At 40.1% G+C, this 16,890-nt stretch overlaps 1 protein-coding gene across 1 annotated transcript; it reads left to right on the forward strand.

Annotated features, from left to right (window-relative positions):
* The first annotated feature begins 49 nt into the window (after positions 1-49).
* Positions 50-6,068, forward strand: LOC146689398 (uncharacterized). Its single transcript, XM_085437840.1, has 2 exons — positions 50-338; positions 496-6,068. Exon 2 carries the CDS (start codon positions 3,459-3,461, stop codon positions 5,682-5,684), a length of 2,226 nt encoding a protein of 741 aa, XP_085293966.1. The 5' UTR covers positions 50-338; positions 496-3,458; the 3' UTR covers positions 5,685-6,068.
* Positions 6,069-16,890: the final 10,822 nt, after the last annotated feature.

Raw genomic sequence — 16,890 nt, forward strand, 5'->3', positions numbered from 1 at the left:
AGGGCTTTGGAGCGTGATGTCACGGGGGTGGGCGTGGAAAGGATTTTGGGGGTCTAAACAAAGCACAAGCGAAAAAGGAGCGAAGGCACACACGACAGCCATGGTTCGTTCTTGCTGTGTGGTCGGCTGCAATGTTCGATCGCACGACCGGCAAGAGAATAAGCTTGAAAAGGGTTTGTCTTTTCATTCTTTCCCAACCTGGAAGCAACATGAGGCAGCTCGTGTATCGATGTTACCAAACGAAGGCGTCTAGCCTGGATAGCAGCTGTGAGACGAGCTGATATCCAGTTCTCTTCCATCTCCAAATATCTGTTGGTGCTCCAGACATTTTCATTCCGGTAAGTTCTAAATATGTTCATATCACTCTTTATAGCCTATTAGTTTTATTTTCGATGCGCTCTGAGCTCATAGCAAATTAGAACAAACATCCTACTGAGTGATTTTGCAGAACTACCTTCTATCTATAGAGTTGCTAATTATTTGGCATTATTGCAGCAAACCAGCCAATGAAATGGATGAAACATCGTGACTGGGTTGCAGCGCTACACAAGGGACCTGCTTCAAACACACCACCATGCCAATCAGATTACTTCTTCCATGTGAGGGTGAAGAGGTGACCCTTCTGGATAAGATGGTGAAGGTTTGGTGAACAGTGTGGTAGTAAAACCAGGGAAAAATGAAACCTGCTCCTGTTAAATATTCTTAAGTCTTTTGCTGTATAAATAGCGGTATTTTTTCAAAAGATACAGTAAATAAAGTAATGTTAGTAGTGGGTGATATCATGTAAACACTCATGATTTTATGGAAACATTTTGTCATTTGTAAACTATAAAAGCAGCTGGGATTTTTCTTTTTTGAGGACGGCTCCTTTTACCTTTCAATACGGATGGTCTGTTTATGTTTTGATCAAGAGCCTTTTTTGGGCAGCTGAAGAGGAGAAGTCTATGTTATGGCCAATCTTGGTCACATTACCCAGCAAAACCCAGTATGCAGGTTCATCTGTAACAGTCCTTGTGCCACAGATCAACACTGTTGCTTCTACATTAAACAGAAGAGCAGTGGCATGGGTGCAGGTCTTCGCGACTCCGGCCTTACAGGGGCAGTGGGCGGCTTCAACATTCCCTGTGATGCTCACAGTGACCCATGGCTGCAATGCTGGTTCATTCAGTCTTTGAGTGCAGGACCTGAAACTAGGGCTGCTCGATTATGGCAAAAATGATAATCACGATTATTTTCACTGAAATTGAGATCTCGATTATTTGACGATATTTATTTAACCCTTTAAGACCTACCATAGAACCAAGTCCGCCAGAGCTTATATTATTTTTTTACATGTTGTAGTGCCATTTATGGGAGCATTTCAAGTTGCTATACAACTGTTATAGCCCATATTTTAATAATATGTATGCATTAAGTCCATAGTAACTACATTAATTGCAAAAAAGTGCAATAAACTACAAAAAAAATTGAAAATCTTTTTTTTTTTTTTTTACATATATTACTTGGAGAAATTTAAGAGGTTTATCCCTCAAAACTTTAAATACAAAAAAGTTGCAAAAAATAGTTTACAACAGGAAATTTATTTTGAGTGTCTTCATAGTTTTATTTTGGAGATACACCAATTTTTATATACTGCAGGAAAAACGAAAAAACAATCCTATGATGCAAATTTGCAAAGAAAACAGCATGTGCATCAAAATAAACTATTTCCAGCAGTGCAATTCGAGTTCTAAGCATCCCAGAAACTATTCAGAAAAGTCAAACATGACCAGTATAGACTTTTAAGGCCTACAAGTAAAAAAACTACATTTCCGCGAAAATGATGTCACTTCCGGTTTCGGCCAGGAAATGGCAGACATGTGATAGTTCGGGCTGACTCTGTTTCACTGTGGGAAGTGTTACAAACAGCTGATCGGATCGGCGAAGCCTGTTTCTGGAATATTATGTTTTTGTTCCTGCAAGCGCTTTTTATGCAATTTTTGCAAAGCTTTATGTGGAAGGAAACCGTGACCGAGGACAAGCTGATGGCATAAGATGTAAGTACAACTCCTCCGGTTTTATATGCAAAACAAATTATTGCGCTAGCTTACACGGTCCAGGTTCTACAGGGATTTAAAAATAGTTACACCAAACGGAGCGTGCTGCTCTGACCGGCTTTAAAGGGTTAACAATGACTTTAAAAAATAATATAAAATAGTGTGCAACACCACTGAAGTTTTTTTTTTTACCTCTCTTTTCAACCAATGGCAGTCACTCTCCTCTCCAAATAACTTCTGCTTAGCTTTCAGATCTTCCTCGGCTCCTCTTAATCAGCGGTCTCCACCCTTTTTTACGCCACGGACCGGTTTATGCCCGACAATATTTTTACGGACCGGCCTTTAAGGTGTCGCGGATAAACGAGGGGGGGGCTAATAATCGGCTCACTCATTTTTAATGATCGTTGAAAGCCCAGATCGTAATCGTGATTAAAATTCGATTAATTGAGCAGCCCTACCTGAAACACACACAGACAAAGTTCATTTAAAGACAAGAACTATGAGCCAAGGCCGACATAAATGTGTTTTATCTACTTCATCATAAATGTAACAAAGTGTTTAGAAAGTTAGCACATACATGTAATTTTTCATTTCTTTATGTGTCCATCGCTGCATGTTATATTCTAAATCTGCCTGTTCTCTGTCAGAAACCTGCCTGCAGAAAATGAACTTAAAGTATGTAATGTGTAATGTAATCACTTTAGAGATGGAGAAAGCATAAAGTGACAATTATGAATCCCTTAATATGATAAGGAGATTCTGCAGGTCATTAATCAATGTATAAAATTAAAATAAAATGTATTTTTAGTGACACAAGATACAAATATGGAAGCAAGATGTATAATTAGAATTATTTATAATAAATATGAATAAATCATTGCAATTTCTTTAACCATAAAGAATAACTAAATCCTTCAGGACAATGTCACATCAATGCACTGAACTATGTTATCCACCTAACAGCCTCCACATGTTCTCACTGTAATTTCCCCTCATGAATGAATTTATGCTGCACTAATGTGAATGTTTGCAGGGGAAGCAAACGCATTTCACTCGCAGTACTCGAGCTGACTTACCTTTGTTTGAATGACGACTTGTACGTGCTGATTCCACAGATAAGGTACGAAAATATGTCAGGATACGTCAATAGCAGTTGGTCTTCAGGGTTTCTACTCCACAGCCGTATTTCACACGGCTCCACATTTCCAATGCACGCTATTTTCTGCAAGTACCGCTGCTTCCCCTCTGAACGAAATCGGTCTCTATACAGTCCATTCTCTTTTGAGCTGCTTTTAAGCATCTTGTAATCGTCTTCCAACACAGTGTGTTTGTTTTGATTCGTAGACCCCACAATGCATTGCAGCGTGACGTCGACTCCAAAGCCCGATAACACAAACCAAGAAAATAACATTTGTGACTGCAATGGCAATGCTAAAGGAAAATGAATATTCGATCGTGGTCACGCCAGACCAGATTTTGCCACCAATCAATAAGTACTTCAAAAAGCTCTCGGAAATTGAGTGGTACTTTATACAAAGTGGCACATGCAACGCCAACATACAAGGCATTCTTGCTGACATGCTTTCTGAAATCATTCAGACTGCCTCTGCCAGCATCCTAAAAATAGCCCTTCCTGATGTTCAGGATCGTAAGGTGAAAGAATGTCCGGTGCTTTTAGATGAGGGGAAAATAAGGCCGTCCCTCGGAGACTCGATCTCAGCGGTCTTCGCCAGCGCTCATAATGTCCCGAAAAAGCGATGTAAGAGGGCTGTAAAGCTGACACGCATGGTTGAGGAAGAGATCTCCGAAAAGATCAGTTCAATAGTTGCACTGCTCGCACAAAGCCCTGATTTCCCGGAAGACCCCACCATTTATGTTAGCGGTACATTTAGTAATATTAAAAAACTACACTGCATGGTTCGTCACGCTGCCTCATGCCTTAAAAAGCTTGTAGGTAAGCTGCGCTGCCAGCGCCCGACAAGTGGGTCTGATCCATTTGATTCTGATCCCGAAAGTACGGATGCAGACATCTCAGTGCAAACACCAATCACTGAGATTTCTCTTAATCCCTCTTGTTCATGGAGCTTCAATGAAGAGATGATAGAGGATGAAAATTCAGATCAGGAGGGGGAAGAAATTGAGCTTCCAGAAGGATCAGCTGTAGCAAAAGAAGGTGAAATAACTGCTGAAACAGAAAGTATCCGAGCTCTAAACCCTGTAGAACAGGCTGCAGTTGACGTCATCCATGAGATATTTGGTGAAATGGATTCGAGTAGCGTAGAGCCCTGTGAGAAATATCGCTCAAACAAACCTGCCTCTAACTCAGAATTATTTAATTCAGGAGACCTCTTCTCCAGATGTGTGCCATCCACCTCAAGCACTGGGCTAAAAGCACGCAAACACCACTTTTCCATGTTTGCAAAAAGACAGTTTGAAACAATGAAAAAAGAGCTAAAACACACAAAAAAGACAAACAGGAAATATTTTGTTTGTCTAAATAACCTTTGCAAATACCCAAAGTATTGTAGTGGAGCAAGACTGAACAGAATTCTGTCTCCTCCTTGTCTGAGCTCGCCACAGTATGAAACAGTGGCCTCTAATGAAAGCATAGTTTTCATCCTGCCAGGGTCAGTACCTGAAACTCCTCGTCCCCAGAGTGCAAACTCTGATCGAGCCCCTTCCCGAAATACGCTTCTTTGTTACCCAAGTTCTTCTTCAGTGGACTTTGACACCATTAGATCAGACGTTAATCAATTATATGATACACTCACAAAGAAAGAAGAAGTCCCTATATTCGAAAAAACATTGGAAAACATTAAAAGTAGTGGGGAAATCAGAACTTTTTCTAAGGAGGTAACAGCTAAAATGTTCAATCTGTCTATGACGAGTCGAGTGCATCAAATTCCCGTAGCTCTAAGCGGGAGATCCCTCTCAGACACCGTCATCTCCAGGACTCCACAAACAGTAGATGGCTCAAAGCGTCCCTTTTCTCCTGAAGTCCTCTATGTCCTCATAGAAGACGCGGCAGAAAAGTTTTTGCAAAAACCTTTACTGTGGGTGGAGAACAAAGAAAAATACTCTCTGGCATCCATCGACTCACCTCCAATGGCAAAACCTAAGAGCGTTTCTCCAGAAAAATGCTCTGCGAGCATTTCAGGCTCTCTTAAAGAGTCCTTTGAAGTATTAGAGATGGGTGTTGTGTCAAGGTCATCTTCTGATTTTAAGGAAATGTCCACTGACCTCTCCTTTTTGCTCTTAAAGACACTTCTTGTAAAATGTAAGTCTAAGACCATGCAATCTGTGGCTAAGGCCACAAGTACTTCAAGAGAAATACACACTCTCATCAACCATCTGACAGAGTTGATACAGCCTGAACTCAGCAGCACAGAGTCCGCCATAAATCTGATAAATGACAAGAATCAGTTCATTAAGAAAATGGCCAAATCCCTCATCAAGGAGCTTGGCTCCTCAGACAATGTCTTAAATGCTGCGATGTCAAATGATTCATCTTTTGACAAGGCTGTGATAAGTCATTTGAAATTCGGGCTCCCCAGTCCTCCAGAAAAGTCCAAAATTTCCAGGTTTTTTTCAGCAGTGTTAAAAGCTTTTTCAAAACCCTTTACGTGCTGCTTTAAAGGGCAGCAATGATTACATGACATTTTTGCCTTTTTCCTGCTGCCTTGCTTCTTTTAAAATCTTGAAGCAGAATTTTAGCACCAAATCCATTTCCATCGCCCCCAACCAGTCGCAGCGGATGGCTGCCCCTTTCTGAGCCTGGTTCCGTTGGAAGTTTCTTCCTGTCAGAAGGGAGTTTTTCTTCCCCACTGTCGCCTTGTGCTTGCTCAAAGGGGGATCATTTGATTGTTGGGCTTCTCTGTAGTACTGTATTGTTTTTACCTTACAGTACAAACAGGGAAGAAACTTGTGATTTGGCGCTTTATTTAAGATATATATCATATACAAAATATCGTATATATCAAATAAAACAATAATATCAAATAAAAACATTCAGACTGTTGTCTTGTTTTTCTATGTTGTCAAATATGTAACAAGTTGAGTGTGTGCATTCTGGTCATTAGCATTTTTGGTTTTTTCATTTTTAATGTATTCGAGCTGAATTCGGGGTGCGAGGTAGTTGCTTACTACAGCATGTTTGTATAGACACTATGGAGTTCTGAGCTACTAGGAAGTAGGAAGAGGCTGACTTAACCACCCCTCCCTCCTACCACACATACAAGATTGATTTAAATTTGTAGGATCTGATCTCTTTCAGAACCCAGCTTTGCTCTCAGGAGGTAGGAGTTAGTCTGAAACTTCAAAATGAGGTGGCCAGCTCTCTTCCATGTGTGTGACATAAGCGACTGAATCTGACAAAAAACTTGAATATTTTTCTGTCCTTTGAACATCCAATACGTACAAATAGAATAGAATAATGCTTTAAATGTCCCACAAGGGGAAATTTGATGTATAAGCGGCAAAAAGAAACAAAAATACACACAGAACAGAAAGACAATGTTTACATATTTTACATACAAACCCAGGTTGTAGTGTGCAAACAGAGCAAGATACTGAAAGATGTTTACATATTTAGAATATTTAGAATATTTTGAAAAGTGCAGGTTGTGTATTGTACCTGTGCATTAAAAAGTAGACATGTAACTTCCAATAAGTTAGTGTATATATAGACTGAGAGAAGTAATGTGCAAGTTATAACAGCAGAAGTTGTCACAGCACTGATGTAAACCTCTATGTTTGTTGGGAGCAGTTTTGATTGTGCAGTCTGACAGCTGTAGAGAGGAAGGACCTGCGGAAACGCTCCTTGAAAGATGTTTACATATTTAGAATATTTTGAAAAGTGCAGGTTGTGTATTGTACCTGTATATTAAAAAGTGGTATGGCAATTTAGAAATAGAAATATATAGATATATAGAAATAGTATGATTTAGTAGAAATACTATGTTTTAGCACAAATATTATAAAAAGCAGAAATACTGTACTATGATTTGGTAGAAATACTATGTTTTAGCACAAATACTATAAAAAGCAGAAATATTATAATTTAGCAGAAATACTATATTAAGCACAAATCCTATAAAAAGCAGAAATATTTTAATTTAGAAGAAATACAATATTAAGCACAAATACTATAAAAAGCAGAAATACTATATTAAGCACAAATACTATAAAAAGCAGAAATTTAAGCACAAATCCTATAAAAAGCATAAATACTATATTAAGCATAAATACTATAAAAAGCAGAAATACTATATTAAGCACAAATACTATAAAAAGCAGAAATACAATATTAAGCACAAATACTATAAAAAGCAGAAATTTAAGCACAAATCCTATAAAAAGCAGAAATACTATATTAAGCGTAAATACTATAAAAAGCAGAAATACTATATTAAGCACAAATACTATAAAAAGCAGAAATACAATATTAAGCACAAATAGTATAAAAAGCAGAAATACTATATTAAAAGCACAAATACTATAAAAAGCAGAAATACTATACTAAGCACAAATCCTATAAAAAGCAGAAATACTATACTAAGCACAAATCCTATAAAAAGCAGAAATACAATATTAAGCAAAAATCCTATAAAAAGCAGAAATACAATATTAAGCACAAATACTATAAAAAGCAGAAATACTATATTAAGCACAAATACTATAAAAAGTAGAAATTTAAGCACAAATACTATAAAAGGCAGAAATACAATATTAAGCACAAGTCCTATAAAAAGCAGAAATACTATACTAAGCACAAATCCTATAAAAAGCAGAAATACTATATTAAGCAAAAATCTTATAAAAAGCAGAAATACAATATTAAGCACAAATACTATAAAAAGCAGAAATACTATATTAAAAGCACAAATACTATAAAAAGCAGAAATACTATACTAAGCACAAATCCTATAAAAAGCAGAAATAATATATTAAGCACAAATCCTATAAAAAGCAGAAATACAATATTAAGCACAAATACTATAAAAAGCAGAAATACTATATTAAGCACAAATACTATAAAAAGTAGAAATTTAAGCACAAATACTATAAAAAGTAGAAATTTAAGCACAAATACTATAAAAGGCAGAAATACAATATTAAGCACAAGTCCTATAAAAAGCAGAAATACTATACTAAGCACAAATCCTATAAAAAGCAGAAATACAATATTAAGCACAAATACTATAAAAAGCAGAAATACAATATTAAGCACAAATACTATAAAAAGCAGAAATACAATGTTAAGCACAAATACTATAAAAAGCAGAAACACTATATTAAAAGCACAAATCCTATAAAAAGCAGAAATATTATATTATAGCAGAAATACTATATTAAGCACAAATCCTATAAAAAGCAGAAATATTATAATTTAGAAGAAATACAATATTAAGCACAAATCCTATAAAAAGCAGAAATACAATATTAAGCACAAATACTATAAAAAGCAGAAATACTATATTAAAAATACAAATCCTATAAAAAGCAGAAATACTATATTAAGCACAAATCCTATAAAAAATACTGTACTATGATTTGGTAGAAAAACTATAATTAATCAGAAATACTATATTTGGCAGAAATACTATATTTAGCACACATCTTATAAAATAGCAGAAATAGTATGATTTAGCACAATAGTAATAACTTAAACAGAAAAATTGGAAAAGCAAAATGGACAGCTGAAAAAATGCTGAACATGCTGAGGGTACCTCAAATATACTTGTTAAATGAAAAAAATCAGCCAAAAAATATATATAACAGCCACACAATCACAAATATGTACACATAAGGAAACACACATGCACAGAGAGACACACACACAAGATCCAATTCAGTCAACCATTCTAAATATATTGAATTTAAATCTTACAATGACATCATACCATTAAAAGGCTTTCTCTCTCTCTGTCACACACACACACACACACACACACACACACACACAGGGAGAGAGAAGTACGTTTCTACTACCTCAGTCAAGCAGACTGGGAGCTGCTGAATTTGAATCCACCAATCAGAGAGGCTGTGTACTTTTTCCCGCCAAAACAGGTGCACGCAGCACAGAGAGACACAGGATTTTTGCAATCTATTTCTCATAGTGAGGACTCCCCTCAAACAAATGGCCATAATTTCCTAACCGTAGGGGCTAGAACGGTCATTCTTAGACCGTTTTGTTCAGAAGAAATGGGGGAATTTTCCAGTGTTGACAATTTATCATTAAAATATGAATTATTAAAGATATTTGACTTGTAATGCACCATAACTGAGTAGAGGCGAAGCAAAAACTGCCTTGACTTGCCCTCAAACAACGCTTTCTAACTCTAAATCTATTTGGAGTATCAATATCATTCTTTCACCGTAAGAGACAGCAGGCTTTGGTGAACAGTCATGGAAATTTTCAGGTCTCTGTGGAAAGCCAACAAAAAGTTATGACGAGAGAAAAAAGTGGTTCATTTCCAGAGTTTGAAATCTGAAGAAATCTGAGCGAAGGACGAATTTCCTACCCTCAAACAAGTCTAATTCATTTCAGAACGGTAATAGGTGAGAAAGAAATTCTTGAATTGTGAGTGTCAGGAGTGTCTGAAGATATACTGGGACAAGCCTCATGTCTTAACTTTGTTTCATTAAGGAGATATGACGATTCGAATATGCCTCTCATTACAGAAATCAAGCGGTGATTTTGAACAAACTCTCCATTGACTTTCTATGGAGAGTTTTCCGACTTTGTGTTGGTCTGAGGAGATTTGCAAAAATTCTATAAGTCCCACAACAATGATAGTGACATTTCCTGAAGGCCAGCAAAAATACCTACATTTTGATGTATAATTTGTGGAAGTTGAGTGAAAATTGAGCCAGTAGCAAGAAGTTGTTCGGACATGAAGAGAAGACTGCAAAACCTTCAGTGGCACACTGGAAGCCAAGAGCATAGCAACCATAACAACGCATGTATTTTGTGAAAAATCACAATTTTGCAACTCAAAACTTTAAGAGGGATAAAAGTAAAACGGTAAAAGATTTGAAAAAGCTGATTTATACCTGAATAGCCCAATAATTTGAGAACATTTTAAAGTTTGAATGGTTGTTCTACCTGAAAATATGAGGAAGTAGTTAAGTTTCAAAAACAAGCAAATTTTAGCAGAATTGCAGAAGTTTCCCATTCATTTCAAATTAAAGGAAAAAAGCTTAATATTTTAAAAAGTATAATAGTGAAAAATACCAAAAGATATAGCCATCATTAGCAGAAATACCAGAATAGTTTAAAATTTGAACGGTGAAGATAGCACAAAAATTGTGGAAGTAGATCCACGGTGAAAAGTGTACGGAGACACCAAGAAGGAACTCAATAAGTTAGTGTATATATAGACTGAGAGAAGTAATGTGCAAGTTATGACAGCAGAAGTTGTCACAGCACTGATGTAAACCTCTATGTTTGTTGGGAGCAGTTTTGATTGTGCAGTCTGACAGCTGTAGAGAGGAAGGACCTGCGGAAACGCTCCTTCAAGCATCTAGGATGCAGCAGTCTGTCACTGAAGGAGCTCTGCAGTCCAGCAACATTTACATGCACGGGGTGGGAGACTCTGTCCATCAGAGAAGTTATTTTGGCCAGAGTCCTTCTGTCTCCCACCACCTGCACTGGATCCAGGGTGCATGCCAGCACAGTTCCCTGTGGGGCCCCTGTACTGCATATGAGTATGTATGTATGTATTGTAGAATTCAACTAGGTGCAATATGTCAGTGAGTGCAGAATTTAGGAGAATCACAAGAATCCATTTGCAGTCCAAGTTCTTCCCCCCTGTTGGACAGTCATTCTGCGAGCCTTATGAATGTGTTTGCAAAGAATCAGATCTTAGTGAACTCTGGCTCAAGGTCAGGGGTCAGAGGTCAAGTTGTCTGAAAATCTTGTAAATGTGATAACTTTAGAACAAGATGATGTAGAATTTTGAAATTGATACCATAGGTGTATCTATTATGAGGCTGAGTGGGACGATTGGTCAGTATCAGTAGCTATGTGCATGACTAGTTTCATTTCATGTAGTAAATCTTTACATTGTAGACTTTCAACCTGGGGCCTCATACACAACACCAACCTGTCTACGTGGTTCTTCTTCAGCTATCTGAGAATTTTTATGGGAAGTGTATTTTTCTGGTATTTTCTTAGCCTCATCTATTTTTTAAAAAGCACATAAAAAGGAGGAAGCAGGGGAAATGGGTGAGGGTGAGCATCTGAGTGACTTTAATCCAAATTGCGATGCTTAGGCGACTTGACCCAGGCAGCTCTAAACGAGCAAAGCCTGCTTTCATAAAGACATAACAGTGTGGAAAAAGTGTTCATCAATCCCTCCTTTCCTTTTCACATTTTGCTAGAAAAACGGAAAATTTATGCAGTAATTTACTGAAACGTGTATAAAAATACGTGGAGGCACAACACACTGCTCCAGTAATGTTTAGGTCCGGTCGTTACTGAAACATTGTGTTTTTCTAAATAATGGCATTCTATTCTATTCTATCTAGCTATGCTTTTCCTACATTTGCTGTGTCTTTGGGATTGTTGTCATGCTGAAAAATGAGGCCATTGTCATTAAGATGACCAATTTCCAGATGGTATTGCAGATGGAATAAACAAAGAATTCAAGTGCGTTTCATTAAAGCTGGTTTGACGGTTTGACCAGCTTTGATTATGACTGACATGCAGATACTTTAGGGTGTCTTCACTCATTCAGGAACCTTCCTAAACAAAGTTGACTTTTAGCAATGGTACTGCTACCTGGATGTAGGCCAGGCTTCTCTCAGAAGAGATGTTTGGTTTGCGAGTGCTTCTTCAGCTTGGGAATTAGCCAACTTCTGCTGATAAATGACCCACTCAGACTGAGGGTGATGGTTTCCTTTTTCTGTATTTGGTGCCAAATGGAAAAAATGGTATATAGGTTCACTATGAGGCAAAAAACAAACAAAAAACCCCCAAACCACACGCAACAATGTATCACTTCCAGCGTGTTTTAAACGAAAAACCAGAACGGATTATGTTTTCATCACAACTGTGTTCCAGCCAGGTGAGGAGAGCTACCTTCGTCATGCTTCCCTAACCTATTAATCTCGGTTTCGTACACCTTTCAGCAAAAGAAGCATCACATTGAAGCTACTTTGAATGCATCGTGTACCTGAATATTGTTGCTTATTTGCTGGATGAATTACTTGCAAGATGACATGAAAAAACAAACAAAAAAAAGGCATAATTTCCTGTGGTCGACTAATCCATTAAGCCTTCCGGGAGGCATGTAATCAGATAGAATCTAAGCTCTGTAGTGGTGCAGAGTGAGCATGTGCACAGAGCGCTATGTTAAAGTATAAAATATATCACATACCAAACGTGCCCCACATTCTAAGGTTTTCTTGGATCAATCCAGAATTTTCCATAAAATATTCTGAGCTCTCCTCACAGATTTATCTGCTTCCAACCACGGATTGAAATAACATGACTGAGCTTTAAGATGTTCTGGATTCAAAGCAACATCCCGGTGCATCACAGGTGTCTCTTTCAGCTTCTCCTACCACGGATTTGTTAACCGTTTGCACAAACCTTCACAGCCCTGCCAAGCATCCTTTGCTTATCCAGCAAAGCTCAGAAGCTGTCTCCTGCTAATTTATCCAGAAAGATGCACAACAACAGCGTGGAAGCAAGCTGCTGAATGCCGATGTTAGGCAGCCTACCAGCTCTTATTACAAAGTCTTCAGCAACATGTTATTTATTTCTGTATTTGATGTTCATTTTCTTGTTGGCTTTGATTAGAGCAGGGACGCAATAAACTACTTCCATTCTTCCTGAGTCAGTCTTGACTAAACAGTTTCTAAAATGTCAGGACACATACACCACCACCCGTCTTTCCAGTAATATAAGGGATATAAGATGGCGCCGGTGAGGTCGGCTGCCGTCACGACTGCTCCGACCACTTTTTTTTTGTCTTTGCTTTTTAAGTTAGTTTTCAGCGTTTCTAAATCGGCAAAATCATCACCATTGGGTACATTAGGTATGACAGTGACACTCTTGTTTCTATTGGTATACAATGTACTCACAATTCGAAGTTTTTAACTCCGGATCCGAGCTGGCCGAGTGAGATCTCGAGGGAGAACAAAGGGAAGCGGCGGCGGCCTAGAGGGAAGCGAGCCGGCGTCAGGAACAGGCTGAGAGCTCGTGCACACCGCTCACCTCTGCCTAGCATCCTGCTCGCCAACGTCCAGTCACTGGAGAACAAGCTTGACGACCTCAGGGCCAGGATAAAGTTCCAGAGAGACATTCGGGACTGCAATCTCCTCTGCTTCACCGAGACATGGCTGAACCCAGCGGTGCCGGACCACGCCATCCAGCCGGCCGAGTTCTTCTCGGTTCACCGCATGGACAGGACACGGGACTCGGGGAAGTCAAGGGGAGGCGGCGTGTGTTTAATGGTGAACAACAACTGGTGCAACAGTGCGAACGTTGTTCCTCTCACACGCTCCTGCACACCAAATCTGGAACTACTGTCCATCATGTGTCGTCCTTTTTATCTACCTCGGGAATTTACATCGGTCATTGTAAGTGCCGTTTATATTCCACCACAAGCGGACACGGTCACCGCCTTATGCGAGCTGCATGAGGCACTCACACAGCACCAGACACAACACCGGGACGCTGCGCTTATTGTGACGGGGGACTTTAATAGCGCCAACCTCAAACGCGCAGCGCCGAACTTTTATCAACACATCACCTGCCCCACCAGGGGTGAAAGGACACTGGACCACTGCTACACTACGGTCAAGGACGGCTACAAGGCACAATCCCGCCCCCCGTTTGGCAAATCTGATCACGCCGCCATCTTCCTCATGCCAAAATACAAACAAAGGCTGAAACAGGAAGTTCCGGTTCAGAGGAAGGTCGCGCGCTGGACGGATCAATCGGTGGCCGCGTTACAGGACGCACTCGATGACGCAGACTGGGGCATGTTCAGAAACAGCTCCGACGATGACGTCAACGTGTTTACGGAAGCGGTTGTGGGATTCATCGGGAAACTAGCGGATGATACCGTGGAGACAAAGACTATCACAACGTTTCCCAACCAGAAGCCGTGGGTGGATAAAACCATCCGCGACGCTCTGAGATCCCGCACCGCTGCCTACAACACGGGACTCATGACGGGGGACATGGACCCGTACAAAGCCGCGTCATATAACGTGCGGAGGGCGGTGAAAGAGGCGAAGCAGCGCTACGGGAGGGAACTAGAGTCACAACTCCAACAGAGTGACTCTAGGAGCCTGTGGCGGGGACTAAGGACAATAACGGACTATAAAGCACCAACAACCGGTATGACGAATGCGGCCGTGACTCTGGCAGACGAGCTGAACACTTTCTATGCTCGCTTCGAGGCTGCAGCTAAGGTCTCCAACAATGCTAGTGTTAGCGGCGCTAACGGCTGCAGACAGGAAGATACTGCCAGCACCGGAAACGTGCTCGTCATCTCCGAGCATGAAGTAAGGAGAGCCTTCAAGAGAGTGAACACCAGGAAAGCAGCAGGACCAGACGGCATCCCAGGTCGTATCCTCAGAGACTGCGCATACCAGCTAGCTCCTGTGTTCACTGAGATATTCAACATCTCTTTATCTCAGTCGGTGATCCCCACATGCTTCAAAGAGTCCATCATTGTTCCTGTCCCGAAGAAACCCCACCCTGCTTCTCTCAATGACTATCGCCCTGTAGCCCTCACCTCAGTAGTGATGAAGTGCTTTGAACGCCTGGTCAGAGACTTCATCATTTCTTCACTACCAGACACACTGGACCCACTACAGTTCGCTTACCGTCCAAATCGTTCCACAGACGATGCCATCTCTCATCTCCTCCACACATCACTCACTCACTTGGACACTAGAAGGGGGAATTATGTTAAAATGCTCTTCATAGACTACAGCTCTGCATTTAACACCATAATTCCCTCCACACTCACCACCAAGCTGGAGCATCTGGGACTCAGCTCATCTATGTGTCAGTGGATCTCCAACTTCCTAACTGGCAGACCACAGGCAGTAAGGATGGGCGGACATGTCTCAGCCTCCACCACTCTCAGCACTGGAGCCCCCCAGGGGTGTGTTCTGAGCCCCCTGCTGTACTCTTTGTACACATATGACTGTGTGGCCACTACCAGCTCCACCACCATCATCAAGTTTGCTGACGACACCGTCGTGGTGGGCCTGATCTCTGATAACAACGAGACGGCCTACCTGAAGGAGATTAGGAATCTGGAGAACTGGTGCCAGAGGAACAACCTCCTTCTAAACGTCAGTAAGACAAAGGAGCTGATAGTGGACTTCAGCACTAAGCAGGAGAGGAACTACCAGACCCCCGTCATCAACGAGTGCCCAGTGGAGAGAGTGGACAGCTTCAAATACCTCGGAGTTCACATCACGCAGGACCTGTCATGGTCCTGTCACATCAACACCGTGGTGAAAAAGGCCCGACAGCGTCTCTACCACCTCAGACGCTTGAGAGACTTCCAACTGCCCTCCAAGGTGCTCAGGAACTTTTACTCGTGCACCATAGAGAGCATCCTGGCGGGAAACATCTTAACCTGGTTCGGGAACAGCACCATGCAGGACAGACGAGCTCTAGAGAGGGTTGTGCGGTCAGCTGAGCGCACCATCCGCTCCGAGCTCCCTGACCTGCACTCAATCTACAGCAGGCGGTGCTGGACCAAGGCCAGGAAGATCGTGAAGGACCTCAGCCATCCCAACAACAGACTGTTCTCTCTGCTGAGGTCAGGAAAGCGATTCCGCTCCCTGAAGACCAACACAGAGAGACTGAGGAGGAGCTTCTTCCCGCAGGCGATACGGTCTCTCAATCACACCACCACACAGTACTGACCCACACATATGGTTCTTACACACACACTGGACTTTCTGGACTTTGGTTTTGCACAACACTGGTCACTATATTCTTCATTTCCGGTTAATACTTGTACAGCTGCTGTTATTGTGTATATATTTATTTATATTTAGATTTCTTCATACATTCTTATATAGTTCTATATTGTGTATTTTGTTGTACAGTTATTTTATTTTCAACTTTAATTTATATATTTTATCTTATTCTTCCCAGTTAAATTTACCCTTCATTCTAATTTGTGTTGTACAGTTATTTCATTTTTAACCTTAATTTATATTTTATTCCTTCCTAGTTAAATTTACCCTTTTTAATTTTTCATATTTATTTCCTATCTTATTCATAGCCTTTTCCTTTTTTGTTTTCTTTAGGTCACGAGCAGTTGTCCAAGCATTTCACTACATATCGTACTGTGTATGACTGTGTACGTGACAAATACAAATTTGAATTTGAATTTAATAAAAAATGTAATGGCTCATAAGGGCCAGAAAATCTTTAAAAGTAAGAGGCTGAAATTAGTCAAGTATGCTAATTGTGAAATAAATATCATTTAAACAATCAGTTGATCATTTGGTTTCACCGACTGCTTCACTTCCTAGATATTCCATGATCAGCTGTAAGTGGGATTACTCCAAAGTGGAAGTTTTTAGGGTCACTGAGGGCTGAGCATATGCAGAGCACAGTAAAGGTGCCGACACTGCATGTTGCATTTAATTGTTTATAGATGCACTTGAGAGAGCATTGAAGTGACTCCAGAATTAAAATGACAGTTTACATTTTCAGGGTTTGCCATTGCTCTCAATTGGCTTTTTGCTAATTGAACGCTGTATACAATAAAGACAACAATATGTGACCGTTACGTGACAGAAGCCTGTGCATTTTCCTTTTACTGCTGATTGCTAAACAAAAATATTCATTAAAGTCCTAGAA

The sequence above is a fragment of the Copadichromis virginalis genome, linkage group LG17 (assembly GCF_057382275.1).
Source record: "Copadichromis virginalis isolate Kocher_CV1m ecotype Utaka linkage group LG17, C_Virginalis_male_GT1.1, whole genome shotgun sequence".
In the NCBI taxonomy this organism is placed as follows: domain Eukaryota; kingdom Metazoa; phylum Chordata; class Actinopteri; order Cichliformes; family Cichlidae; genus Copadichromis; species Copadichromis virginalis.